Source organism: Canis aureus, chromosome 23 (assembly GCF_053574225.1).
Source record: "Canis aureus isolate CA01 chromosome 23, VMU_Caureus_v.1.0, whole genome shotgun sequence".
In the NCBI taxonomy this organism is placed as follows: domain Eukaryota; kingdom Metazoa; phylum Chordata; class Mammalia; order Carnivora; family Canidae; genus Canis; species Canis aureus.
The window spans coordinates 17,315,182-17,330,141 of NC_135633.1; the positions used below are offsets into that span (position 1 = coordinate 17,315,182).

Genomic DNA, 14,960 nt, shown 5'->3' on the forward strand with positions numbered 1-14,960 from the left:
ATGTAGGGCTCTGCACTCAGCAGGGAGTCTGAGATTCTTTCTCTCTCTCTTTCCCTTTCCCTTTGCCCTTCCCTCTTCTCTCAAATAATAAGTACATAAATAAATCTTAACATGCCCAAGTCTGAACTCTGAATTTCCTTCCCCTAATCTTTGAAGCTTCTCTCCTTTCTGTCTCATCTCCCAGTTAATGGCACTACTACCCAATCAGTTTCTGAAGCCCGAAACATGGGAACAAATGTGGAGCCTCCCTCACCTACCATATCTGATCTTCTTGTTCTGTATCCAAAATGTGTCTTCAATTCCATGACATTGGATCAAGCCGCCATCACCTACCTCTCTGCTAAAAGCCTACGGTTGTTCCTGCTTATTCTCCTGCTTCCATGTGACTCCTCTCCAGTCTACTTTCCACACAGCAGTGAGAGTAACTGATATTAAAATTTTCTATTTTTGTTTATATTTAATATTCATATTTTATAAATGACATTTTAAACATATAAAACAGATCACACCAATCCTCGTCTAAGTTATGTCCCTTTCCAACTTCCTCACCGTAGCCAAAAAGGTATGCGCTAGTATGTCTCCTGCCTGCTTCCCTGGTCTCATTTCATGCCACTTCCTCGTTTGCTGTGCGTACTTAGGCCACACTGCCTTTCCATTTTAAGAACACATTTTCTTTCCCACCTCAGGGCCCTAGCATTTTTTATATCTTGCTGTCTGTACATTTTTATGCCTCTACCATAATCGTTCAGATCTCAGCTTAAAAGTCACTTCCTATGGAAGCCTACTGTTGACATCCTTTCTAAATAGATCCTCCTCTAGTTCCTTGTTACTCTCTGGCCATCCCATTTATTTCCTATACCATGTTTCCCCAATTAGCAGTTAATTATATGTTTACATGTTTATTCTCAGTCTCCACCACTTTCGTCTGTCATCCCCACCAGAATGAGCCCAGGCCCAAAGGTGGACACTTCAGTGAGTCCAGCGGAGAAGTACTGGGGAGACAGAGACAGAGCACAAAGCTTCTGGAGGGAAGAAACCATGGCTTATTTATTGCTGTGTTCTCATTGCCTAGCACAGACTCTGGCAGAAGCACTGACTGAATAACTGAAGGTTGGTGGGTGGATGGGTGGGTGGGTAGGTGAATGAGGGAATTTCAGCCTTGGGCAAAAGCTATACAAACCATGTCTAAGGAAGGGGAGGTGATTACAAAGAACAGACCCTGCACCTGCAGAAAGTTTAAATAGACCCAAGTTCAAAGATGTAAACAATGTCATTTCACTACCTGAGGATTGAGAAAGAAGTTGGGAAAGGTCAACCATGAGTGTACTCAGGTGATACCTGCCTGCATCATGGGAAGGAGAATTAAAAATCAAAAGAATGAAGAATATAGTCTGCTTTTCTCCTTCTTCACCTTGAGCAGAGCTGCTCATATTTAGGTTAATCCTGTTGGTTAATGAGCTGATGTAGGATGATCCATAATACTCTGGGACATATTTACATGACAGTCTTGATTCTTTTTTTCTTTTTTAAGATTTTATTTATCAAAAAAAAAAAGATTTTATTTATCCATTCATAGAGACACAGAGAGAGAGGCAGAGACACAGGCAGAGGGCCCAACGTGGGATTCGATCCCAGGTCTCCAGGATCACACCCCGGGCTGCAGGGGGTGCTAAACTGCTGCGCCACCAGGGCTGCCCACCGATCTTGATTCTTGGTACACTAGGAGATCTTTCTCCTGGCATAAGGTTGCTGCCCATTGACTCCCAACAACCCTTGCATCCAATGGAAGAGACACAAATGGAATGGAGAGAAGACCAGTGCAAGAGCCAGTGGGACAGGAAGCACAGCCCATGCCAAGTGTCACTAGAATGGACACACAGAAGTATGCAAGGCCAAGGGGAGGAACAAGGGAAAAGGGAGAGAGCCTCCTCATTAAGCAGAACTAGGAGTTCCAGCCCAGCTACAAAATGGGCAGGTGCACAGTTCAGAGGGCACTCCTGGTTGGCACTAATATTAAAGACAGCCTGTCTAGTTAGGCAGAAATGAGAGGCAACATGGAACCAGGCAGAGCTGCATCACAGTGCACAGGGTTCCATTCATCAATGGCTAGAGGAATGGATGCCAGGTTCAAAGTTTGTAAGTGGATACACAGCCCCAAGCAGTTTGAGCTCAGGAAAGTACAATCAAGTGAACTAGGAAGAAGGGACCAAGGTAGCAGCCCAGTCTGTCACTATACTAACACAGTAAGGCTGGAAGAGCCCAACCAGGGGCCCAGCCTGGTGCTCCCCACACCAAGTCTACTGACAGGAAAATGATTTCAGGAGCTGTAGAATGAGGACTGAGGCTCCCATCAGTATTGGCTTAGGCCCTGGGATGGGCTCAGACCTGGAAATGGTAACATCAACGACTGCAATCATGAAATTCTGGAAAGATCCAAGCAGGAGCAGCAAAGTGTACATAAAACTGACAGCATCCTCAAGAATCTTCACATTACTTCCCATACCAAGAGGTGAGATGAAAGAAAAATGTCGTTGCCAGGAGATTTGAAGGATGACCAGGAGACACCAAATGTCCTTTCCCTTGGGGTCCTTCAGGAACTAGCTCTCTGGCATGGCTTGAGGACTCTCCTCTGTAACTTCAGTAAAAGTCTTCTTCTCCACCCAAGGCCATTTTATGACTCTCTGATTCCCTAGTTTGAGCCAAGACTCTGGAGGAAGAGGCACCTCCTTATTGTCTTGCCTGGGCCTTTCCTACATTGTCCTAAGAAGCAGCCTCCAGGTAAAGAAGGGAAGAGTAAGGGGCCTTCTCTCCCCCAGGATCCTCACATCCCTGTCGGAGGTCATCCTATCAGGAACCTATGACACACCTTCTGGGTCACAGGGAGCCACAACCGCTGGTATTTGGCTCCCAGCTCACTCCAAGGCCTGCCAACAAAATTCTCTCTAATCAACACTGCTCATTCTGCCGATGCTCCCGAGGGGAAACTGCATAGGCAGAGTCTATTTCACAATCGCTGGCTTCACATCAGGACCAAAGGAACAGTGTGTAGTGGAAAGAGCACTGGGCTGGGAGTTAGGAGCTCCAGGGCCAGCCCTGTTTCTGACACTAACAAGTGAGCTTCCATTTCCCTATTGTGTTTCCCTCACAAAGGTGGAGCTGGGGTCAGAGGAGAAGCTATGTGTGATTTGTGCCTTACTGTAACCACTTCAACAGGAAAAGGAGCCTTGGGCATGGGATCTCAGGTGGGGCTCCCCTTAGCAGCATTTACAGATGTGACGCTGATCCCTAGCCATCGCTGATTTGACCAAGAGTGAGCCTGTCACCACCAGGGCCAATTAAAAACTCCTCCCAAGGAATTTGAATTTGGGGAAGGAAGAGAAAGAGCCTCATGGGAACTCAGAAGCTATGGGGAAATCGTTTTCTTGTCGCACAGCCTGGAGAGCAGAGAAACCCAGTATGCAGTGAGAGAGGAGAATGAGGCAAATACGCAAAACTGCAGACATGAGGGGCAAGGAGAATCCGTGGACTTTCTGTTGTGGATTCCAGGGCTCTCTGAAGCCTGGCTGTATCTTTTTCTGAAGCTGGCTTTTAAAAATGGGCCCCTCTTTGATCCTAAGCCTCCTGATAGCTTCAAAGTGGTGAGAGCTGATGGGGGCTGTCATCAGATCCTGCTCATGGGTCAGCTTGTCTGGTCAGGCCTCTCCCCGACTGGTCTGTGCTCCAGCAGGCTAGAGTCAGGCTTGAGTTCACATCTGCATCGCACCCCCAACGCCCCACCCAGCCCAGTCCCTTGGCCATAGTAGGTGCTTGGTCAACTTTTGTCGGGTTGAGACAGATAGAATCCAAAAACATCCATTCCTGCGTGAGGTGTGTTTCTCAGGGCCAGTCCAGGCAGCTCTCCCATCCTGTGCAAGGTTGTCTTTGGTGCCGGCCTCATGGCCAGCCCACAACAAATCCATGACCTGCCTGAGCCCTTCTGGCCCTGCGATCCGTGACCCTGCGTGAGCCCAGGACTCAACCCCTGGTGCAGCCAGCCCACAACTTCCCAAGTTTTATTTTCATTAACCCAACTGGAAAGTTGGACTTCATTCAGGATTGTGCTGAAAACCAGATGCTGGAGCTGGGCTCTGGTTTCCTAGATAAACACATTGCAATAATATGCATCTAGCCGTGAAATGCTCTCTGTGGCGGCACGTGGCAGCTCTCCAGAAGAAAGAAAAACAGTGTCAACGCTACATTTGAGGCTTCTCACTCCCCTTCGTGGCCTCGCCAAGTTTTTTTGTTGGCCCCACTGCAGGCCAGCTCCCTCATTGCTGGCTCCTCTCGCCCTCCCTCCCGTCTCCGGCCAGGATCTTAGCTTCTAGAAAACTTCAAGCCTTCCCCAGTTCCCCCATCTGGATGGAGGCCCTTCCTCTAAGCTCTCACCATGTCCTGTGTCAACCTCAGTCCTAGTAATAATGAGTTAGTGCTGGGGTTGTTTGGCTTGCCTGGTTCCTCCAGAGCAGCTCAGAAGCTCTTTGAGGTGACGGATAGAGCCTTGTTCTCCCCAACCCAGGGCTGGTGAAGATAGTTGTTAATGTCGCTGAACGGATGAATAAAAAGGAGTCACCCCAGCCATTTGTGGAGGAGGTGTGGGTTTCCAGAATGCTGTCGGGGTCTGCTTCTCTCCAGCCTGAGTGTTTTCAATCATGCAGTGTTTGTTGAACTTTTTACTGTGCAGTGGACCCTCTGCTTAGTGTAGGGTAGGAGGGATCGTGGCACAGCCCTGCCCTCAAGAAGCCCACCATCTGGTGAGGAGACCGCCCCAGGGGATACAGTAGCAGCATGAGGTTTTCCTTCCCCCTCATCCACTTCTTACCTACATGTAACCCCATCATCTCCTGTGGGGAAGGTTTGTGTCTAGATAGTCACAGTAGAGGGACAGAAACTCTGCTAGTATAAAAATCCCAGTCTATGGAAGACAATAATGTTCTATGAACGCTTCTAACTGATGGTTTTGAAGGACATTAACACCTGAAGATCTCGGAGTATGATGCCAGCAATTCTAGAATGGAGTTCAAACCCTGGGAGAGCCCAAGAAGTGGAAAAAAGAATTAGGACCATAAGGGAAGTAAAGAGAGCAAAGGGAGCTCCCATTTCATATCCAAGGCTATTTGTGTATGGACCCATGAATTATTTGATGAGAAAATAAACAAATCTTTTGCTGCATGCTCTGGACTCTACAGGTGTACATGAATCCCTGACAGTAAAAAGTATGTCTGATGGTAGACTGTAACACCTCACACTCACCCATGTGCCACAGGAATAGTCCAAGAGTTACAGAGATGCTTCCAATCTGAAATAACCAGGAATGTACAAGGGCCTTTAGGAGTGTAGAGGAAAGAAGTGCTTTTTAGGGAAGCCATGCTCCCATTCAGGAATATGTGTTGTCTGACATTTGAGTTCAAGACCTCTCCTTGTTTGGCCTTTCTGGGCCTCAACTGCTCAAGGTGGGCAGTAAACATCCTATCACATTGCAAATGAGGGGAGGTGATGTGGGAGGACGAGTACATGGACTCGAAGAGCTGCCAGAGGAATCACAATTACAACCCCAGCTGTTGTTGTTGTCAGGGACATTTCCCTTTCACCAACTCACGTAACTGCAGTTCTGCTCCAGTCCACACGGTGATTCTGTGTTCTGAGGACAGTCACATCCCAGCGAAGCATGCAACTGCTGCCGCTCTCCTGGCCCTCGGGTACTGACTGGTATGAAGGCAGGGTAACCCCAGACAGAGGTAAGATCTCCTTCCATGAAATTAGGGAAGGCAAGGCAAATTTCCCAATCACCTCACAGGCTGACATAAAGGCAAGAAAATACAAAAACAAAATACAAGAAAATACAATATTTTATTTCTAAATATTGATTTAGATTTAAATATTGATTTAGACAATAAAATATAATCCACATAAAAGCGAATTAGGTCATTCACATTTTTATATGGGAAGATAATTCAGGGTTTAAATTAAAAAGTCTGAAGTTACATTTAGGAAATCGATGATTATAGTGGCAGCTGTGAAGACCATTTTTATTTATGAATGACTGACAGTGACACCTTTCTTTTTTTTTTTAATTTGCATTTATTCTATGCGGAATTTACTCCTGGGCCATAAGCTTTTGTTTCTTTAGTTTCTTCTGGGGTATCTTTTTCTTCTGTGCAACCTCCTCTTCTAGTTTAGGAACAATTTGCTCTTTTTCAGTAAGAATCATCTCCATGTGGCACGGAGAGTTCATGTATGGATTAATACGGACATGAGCCCTGTAAGTTCTACGCCGCATCCTGGGGCCTTTGTTCACCTGGATGTGCTCAATGACCAGAGAATCTACATCTAAACCCTTAAGTTGAGCATTACTCTCTGCATTTTTAAGCATGTGCAGTAAAAAAGTCAGCACTCTTCTTGGGCCACCGACCCTGTGTCCAGCCCCACTGTTTGGCCTGGGCACACCTACCAACTCCACCATTGTAGCGACAGAATGGCACACACTGCTTCTGCAAAGTGACATCTTTCAGATACTTGGTGGCTTTTTGGATATGCATACCCTTGATGGCCTGGGAAGTTTCATGCGTGTTCTTAAAGTAAACACGAAGATTTGAACCTCTTGATTTGCATGATTTTGTAGGGTTTTCTGGGTCCAGCGAGTAGCAAACCATTTTCGGATGTCACCTCAAGCTGCTTGGGGGAAGACCCAATGGCATCTTTCTTAGTGTATGTCAGGCTTCTATGTGACTGTTTTCCTAGAGAACACAAAAATGTCTTTTTGTTCCAAATAAATGAAAATTCCTGGAGGGGAATTCAGGTGAGAGCCATGAGGCATGGAGAGTCCTGAATCTGAGAGATGGGTACCCCACTCTGAAGAAGGGAATCGGTGGTCCCCCAGTACACCCACCAAGCCACTTGCATTTTTAGATATTTGAACTGCGTATTCAGATCCTTGATTTTATATCCTAATTTTATATCCTAATATCTAATGACACCTTAGCCTTTTTATAGACTTACTGTTGCCATATATACTTTGCAAATCTTAATATTGTTATATATTTAGTGCAAATCTTCCCCACCCTTCAGCTTTTTTTTTTTTTTCTTATTGCTTCCTCAGTCTATACTTCACTGTTTGTCTGTCTTGGACCCTTGGTTTTTCTCGAGCAAACAGACTAGGAGACAAACTCAGAAGAGAAGACAGGAGAAGAGGGGAAACCCAAAGAGGATGAATCAGAGACTCAGAGAGGGATATCGAGGGACTTGGGAAGGTGGCAAGAGGGCTGGAAGAGTAGAAAGACAAGAACTCAAGAGAAGGGAACAGAATTTCAGAGAGTTTGTGTTTGTAACTTATTGATGGTGCTTTAGCTTGCACATAAATATTATGTAGTCAAATCTGCCAGCCTCTTCCAGTCTTCTAAATTTTTGTCTCTTACTTAAAATGGACTTCCCCCCAACAAGATTAAAAAATACTTCGATATATTTTATTCTAAAATGTTTTAGTTTGTTCTTTTTTTCTAAGATTTTATTTATTCATTTGAGAGAGAGAGCATGCACAAGAAAGAGCACAAGCAGGGGGAGGGGGAGGGGCAAAGGGAGAGGGAGAAGCAGACTCCCCACTGAGCAGGGAGCCCTAGGCAGGGCTCCATCCCAAGACCCTGGGATCATGACCTAAGCCAAAGGCAGATGCTTAACTGACTGAGCCATCCAGGTGCCCTTAGTTTATTCTTTAATATTATATCTATTTGAATTTTATTTTTGTGTATGTGTGGATAAGAATCTAACTTCTCTTCCAAAGAATTATCTTTCAGATATCAAATAACACCATTTTATAATTCACAATTACTCCCTTCCCTTTATCCTCTTATTTGAAATACCATATTCGTCATATACTAAACTCCCATGTAGAGATAACTCTGTTTCTGGACTATATTCTTTTCCATGGAATTGTCTATTCCTGTGCCCAAACCACAATGTTTTAACCACCGTAGCTTTATAGCATATTTTGTTATTTGATAGGGCAAATTTTTCACCATTGTTTTTTTCAAAATGTTCTTGGCTATGTTTGTGTCCTTTCTCTTCCAGATGAACTCAAGATTCAGCAGTCAAGTTCCATAAAAAGTTCAGAACTCATCAGATAATCTGTTTCTAAATGTTCTTCTTTTTCTGATTACTGATGCATTTCTCCTCAACCCCGCCCCCACCTCCTGGAAGCAATACATATGGTCATCAGCAAGGCACTCCCAAAATTCTAACTAAACTATTAAAACTCCTACATTCTAAATAAAAATAGAAACGTGTAAAAAGCAATAATCCTAGACTATTCCTGGGGTCAGAAGTAGGAAAAGCAAAATCTAACTTATTAGACTTAACAAACTTATTTTTAAAATAAAATAAATGATAAATATAAATAAATAAATAAATAAATAAATAAATAAATAAATAAATAAATAAAGATGAAACGATCATAAAGGATATTAGTCAGTGATACAAGCACAATCAAAAAAAATGAACATGGGGATCCATGTTCTGAGGATGAATCAGAGACTCGGAGAGGGATATCGAGGGACTTGGGAAGATGGCAAGGGGGCTGGAAGAGTAGAAAGTGGCTCAGCGATTTAGCACCTGCCTTTGGCCCAGGACATGATCCTGGAGTCCCAGGATCGAGTCCTGTGTCAGGCTCCCTGAATGGAGCCTACTTCTCCCTCTGCCTGTGTCTCTGTCTCTCTCTCTATCATGAATAAATAAATAAAACCTTAAAAAAAAAAAAGGATGAAAATGAAAGTAAGCAGAGATAGTATCCACAATATGAGGATGGACAGAGGGTGTAGCATATGCTCCCCATGCCCCCAATTCTATCACCTCAGCCTAACTCATTTTGATGCCCACCAGAATGTCTCCTAACTGGCACAGCTGTGTCTCTTGATCTATGGACTCTTTCTGACCACTAGAGTGCATTCTGTCTACATCTATGGTAGGATGGATATGTTGGCAAATCAACTTACTCAACCCAACCCTGTGGTGAGGATCATCACTCAAACAATGACTTATGAGGGTTGGTGGATAAAAAGCCCAGATCTCTTACACTTGGATAGGTTAACACTGAGATGCATATTGTACACTGTGAAGTTCCAGTTGCCTGTGATGGTAACTTGTTTGGTAACACACCTGTATTGGCTTCCTTCCCTTCTCTGTTTAACCTCCTTACTCTGCTACCATTGTTTCCTGGAACCCCTCCCAAATAACTCAAATCCTTGTATCAGGGCTTACTTTTAGAGGCATCCAAAAGAGAGTCAGTTCATTGACCCAAGGCCTAAATCTATCCAGCTACAGTGGCAGGTGTTCCTCCATTCTGGACATGAGAGGAATGGTGGATCAGACCTGCTGCCATCAAACCTCACCATCATAAATCAACCTCCCCTTATTCTTATTCCAAGCCCACCAAGCAACCTTCTGATTATAATCTGGTTTCCTTGTTGGTTTTTCTGTAGAAAAAGAGGGGATACTGACTAGAAGCAAAATGTCCAGTCCCCAAGGAGTTCTATTTTCTCATTCCCAATGAAAACCGGGCAAATAATTTATAAAACAAGCTGTTGCAAACTTGGGCAGTGAAACCTTATTGTGAGTGAAATAGAGCTACTCTCAGTATTAACAAAATTACATTTCCAAGCCGGCCATGTTTGGAACAAGACTCTGGGCCAGGTAAAGGTGGCTTTATAAGGAGCCTAATGGAAACCAACCAGCCTTTCCAGCCAGCACCTGACCTGGTGCTGGCGATGTTCTATCTCTATTAAGTGAAGCAACAGATGGAATCACATTTTTTCAAAACTTCCTGTTCACTCTTAGCAAAGAAATCTCTGTACATCATCATTTTTTTTCCTCCCAGGGCATTCATAATTCCAAAACCTCCATTTCCAGTTAGACTTCACTCTTCAACCTGAGTCATTCTAGATTGCTGGTTATAGGCATAATAATTATAATTTTGGGTTTCCTGAGACAGCTCAGATTTCAAATATTATAAGCACTAGCCTTAAAATATTTAAAAATCCTTGAAATTCTAAGATTTCAGTGTCTAACTAACCTCTCCCTTATTGCATTAACACTGGGAAGTAGCCCAAAACAATTTTTGTAAGATGATGTGTTCTTGATGTTGGTTTGGATCTGAAAGTCCTATTACAAAAGATTCCTGAGCTATGACACACACATACACATAGGCCTGAGCTATTTCTAGTTCAATCATTCAGACTTTATATTTAGCCAAAGGAATCCTTTATTCAGAACAAGTTGATATTCCTTCTTATACATGGTCTTGTGTATTTTAAAGAATAAAGTCACTTGAATTGAAGTCCTCTTACAACAACGTGAATTTTCTTAAGAAAGAAAGGAGAAATAACAAGACAAAGATAAGCCATCATTCAGAGAACACCAGTGGCCCAATGGCCCCATTGAGTGGAGATTCTAGTGGCTGCTGTGGAGCTGTCCACCAAGGAGGTGCTGACAATATCCTCGACTTGGACAAAGGCTGCCCTTCTTAAGAATTGTGAAAGAACCCCCTCCATACTCCTACCACCACTCATCCCAAAGAAATATAAAGTACTATGAGATTGTAGGTAAACATAAGTCAATGTCTTCTGGTTGGAATAGGGAAGACAATAATCATTTGCCAGAGTCTTCTGAATCTTCTCCACTCAAACCCAGACCTATCTATCTGTCCAAGACATCTTTTCTCTGAATCTAAACACTCAGCGCAGTAGCTGCTATAGATGTCTTCAGGAGATCTTGCAGTCCCTACAGATGCTAATTATGGCAGACCTAATAGAAAACAGGACTAGCTACTAGAGGGGAAGCAACCCACACCCTCCCTCTAACACGCCCTGAAATTCCCTTTTTTCTCCATTTTTCACATCAAGAGTAAGGACCTGAAGCCCTACCATCTCTCCTTACTTATAGGACCTGGGGCAAAGAATCAATTGCCATGGAAGGAGCAACTGATTGCCTTGGATGCATGTGACAGGCTGGCTGACTCTGAACATGTCACTCTTCTTCTCTAGGCTTGGTCTCATCATATGTAAAATGAAGAAATGCCAGGGAATCAGAGCCCTTTTCCTGTCTCCCTGTCCTTGGCCATCTTCCCTCAGTTATATGCCTCCCTACCAGGCTATTCACAGCCTTTTTGCAAAAGGTTCCTGCCACTCAAGTTCCCCAGCACTAAGGACCCCTGATGTAAACTCTGGGAACAGGGGTGGGGGGTAAAACGACTGCCTGGGGTGTGACTACTGTGTGTATTGTATGAGCCTGAAACCCTTTATTCTGGAGTATAATGTAGGAGCGGTGGCAAGAGCAAAGAAAGTCCAAATGTTGGGAAAATCTTAAAACACTGTCTCCCTCTCTTTTTTAAAGATTAGACTTTACTTTTATAAAAATGATACATGCCTTTCAAGATGTATCTTTAACTGAAAACAAAAACTAATTACATATATTACAATCCCATCTTTGGAACGAAACAATGTGTATATACAAAATGTGTACCAACATGTAAGGGAAAATACAGGAAAGAATGATAGGATGGTGAGTGATTTTTATTTCTCTTATTTAGCTATATTCTGTAACTTTTCTACACTGACAATATATTATTCTTATAATATGAAAAGGGATTAATAAACCTTTAGAGAAAAAAATGATACATGCTTATAATAAAAAATTCACACAATGCTGAAGAGCACATAAAAGATATTTTAAAATTTCGAGATCCCACCACTTCACAATAGTCATGGCCAGCACAAGAGAACATCATTACAGATAGTTGTCTTTCTACATATAAAGAGAAGGATAGATAGGTAACCAATAAGGGAGAGTGGATGGACAGGTGGGTGGATGGATGGATGGATGGATGGATGGATGGATATAGAGAAACAGTTGATTAAAAATTGATAATACTTTATATACTATCCAAAAAAGAAGAGGCACCTGACTGGTGGGGCACTTGGGTGGCTCAGTCAGTTAAGCATCTGCCTTTGGCTCAAGTCATGAACCCAGGGTCCTGGGATCCAGCCCCACGGCAGGGCCCCTGCTCAGGGAGGAGCCCATTCCTCCCTCTTCCTCTGCCCCTTCTCCCCCCGTTTGTGCTCTCTCTTTCTCTCTCAAATAAACAAATAAAATCTTTTTTTAAAAAATGAAGAGGCGCTGACTGACTCAGCCAGGAGAGCATATAACTTCTCATCTCAGGATCATGAGTTCAAACCCTATGTTGGGTGTAGCAATCACTTAAAATATAAAAAATTTTAAATGGTATAAAATTTAATTTTCTGAGGATCCCTGGGTGGCTCAGTGGTTGGGTGCCTGCCTCAGCCCAGGGTGTGATCCTGGAGTCCTAGGATCGAATCCCACATCAGGTTCCCTGCATGGAGCCTGCCTCCCCTTCCCTCTGTCTCTGCCTCTCTCTCTCTCTCTCTCTCTCTCTCTCTCTCTCTCTCTCTGTGTTGCTCATGAATAAACAAAATCTTTAAATTTTTTTAAAAAATTTTCTTGAATATCACAAAAGACAATGACACTAAAGAAAAACTAATGGAATTGCTGGACTTTATTCTCCACAGGAGATATTATTTCTCAAAAATACCTGAGGTTAAGAAAATATATTATTAAAAAATATTAAGAAGCTAGAATCACTATGTTTTTCTTTTAATATTTTATTTATTATTAAGAGACAGAGAGAGAGAGGCAGAGACACAGGCAGAGGGAGGAGCAGGCTCCCTGCGTGGAGCCCAACGTGGGACTTGATCCTGGGTCTCCAGGATCAGGCCCTGGGCTGAAGGCAGGCGCTAAACCGCTGAGCCACTGGGCCTGCCCCCACTATGTTTTTTTAAACATGCATCAATTTTAGACAGTATCTATCAACTGACTGGCTGCTATGAAAGATAAGGAAATTAACATCCTTACACTTCCTCCCATTTCCCCTCCCCCGCTTCCCGAATATTATGAGTAATACTGTTTTTTCTCTATTTTTGTCTCTTAATGTGAGTCATTGTCAGTGCATATAATCAGGATTAAATGATGCATGTAATGGAGAAATGTGTTGACATGGATGTCTATTATAGACACCAAAGAATAACAAAAAAAGAGAAAAATTTTAAAAAACTTTTGGCCACATAATTTCAACCATTTATGTGAAACTTTGACCTTGTGTGCCTAATTACTATACATCCCAAGAGTAATTTTATATGATTATCTTCAAATGTCAAGCTTTAAAAATAACAAAATTAAATGAGTGAACAAACCGGATTATCTCTGAGACTTTTTTTGTAGCACTATGAGCTTTTGCTTATCTGAGCTCTGAGGAGACTTGTCCTATCTCAAAACAGAGCCAGACCTGTCAATAACAGCAATTTCTAACATTACATAGCACTTACTGATTGCCAGGCAGAGGTAAGTACTTTACATATATTGACTCATTTAATCCCCCAACATTCCAATGAAGGACATGCTATGTCCTTTATTTTAAAAGTGAAGAAGAAACTGAGGCACCATGGCTAAGTAATGCTCAAGATCCCGCAACTAGTGAGCAGGGGCCTAGATTCAAATGATCTTCCTAATAAATAGCAGAGCTAGAATTCGAGCACTACAAATTTCCCCAATCGGTAATTCACTGGCTGCATGGCCTTGGATTAATCATTCATCCTCTCTGGGCCATAATGTCTTCTATAAACTTGGGTCTAATAAGGATTTTCCTGCCTGTTACCCAGGTATTTACTGGGGACCAAGTGAGAAGTGTCTGGCAAAGAGCTTTATGAAGCAGCAATACCACCTTAGTCTCCTCCTGAACTCAGACATGCAGCCGGCGGCCTTGGGCGGGACTCAGGCAGGAATCAACCTCTCCTAATGAAAAAAACATTACCACAAGGCCACGAAAACAAAACAGTCCTCCTGCCAGAAGGCAGATAGAATAGGCAGGGAGTTCCAATGGCCCTGAACACTTTGCTAAGTTCACGTTCAGAGTGAATTCGAGCAAGACACATTTGTTCATTGAGTTCATTGTCAAACTACTCTTTGACAGAAGTCCTTACATGGAAAGAATGTCAAGAGGGCCACCAGCTATGGTCTCCACTCCCTCGGGCCATCTCTTTTTGCTTGGGCCCTGGAGCAGACACTCTTGGCTGGCCAAACTATCAACCCGGCTCTCCAGATACGTGATGCCTGAAAGGTGAGGATCAGAAAAAGGCCCTTTCCAAACATCAGGCAGCATGAAGATGGAGGCCTCCAGACCAGCATTCTGAGCCCTGGAGCTCCTGAAAGGCAGGAGAGCTGACTTCTGGCCCAGACTCAAAACCATGACCTTGGGCAAGTCCCTTTTCCCCTCAGGGGTCTTGTTTTCCCATCTCTAATACAGGGCTTCCTGGATGTTCTCCCAAGGCCCTTCTAACTCTGCCCTGGTGTTAGATATTCTGGGGAGAGGTGTAGCATGGATGGGACTGGCTGTGATTTATCTGGGAGGTTGCCAGACAGGGAGGAATCAAGCAAGAATCTTGAGACAACAGACTAAGATAAAGTGCAGTTTAAGAACTCTGGCTGACAGTGTAAAGTTATAAAGCCGCAGCAATTGGTTTGTAGGGAAAAGAGGAAAAGACAGTACAGCCAAGAGGAGCATCTAGGGACAAGGGTTTTTAGCCAGAGGTCACTAGGATCCTCTATTTTATATCATATGCAAGGCACAGGAGAGACAGAGGGAAAGAGAAGCTCCAGAAGCTCACATGATGAATGAGACATGGTGTCTGCCCTCAGAGGAATTATAATCTAGGATAAGAGACAGTTGTGGGCTGAGCGGAGGAGGATGGGGGTGTGGAGCCACTTTCAAATCCATGCAAGGTGTGGCATGTTCAAAGGTGGAGGTCCTCCCTGGTCCTAGCTAGCCAGGAGGGATACTCCAGAATACCATTCCGGAGCCTTGGCAG

At 43.6% G+C, this 14,960-nt stretch overlaps 1 protein-coding gene across 4 annotated transcripts in view; it reads right to left on the reverse strand.

Moving 5' to 3' along the window:
- Positions 1-5,867: 5,867 nt before the first annotated feature.
- LOC144294672 (uncharacterized) overlaps positions 5,868-14,960 on the reverse strand; it is a 48,393-nt gene continuing 39,300 nt past the window's right edge. For all 4 annotated transcript variants that reach the window (XR_013362048.1, XR_013362047.1, XR_013362045.1 and 1 more), the window contains one exon: positions 5,868-6,773. Coding sequence is in view for 1 of the 4 variants with exons in the window: in XM_077866510.1 (XP_077722636.1) it covers positions 6,750-6,773 (24 nt within the window). In the remaining 3 variants the exon portion in view is untranslated. The remainder of the gene's footprint in view (positions 6,774-14,960) is intronic.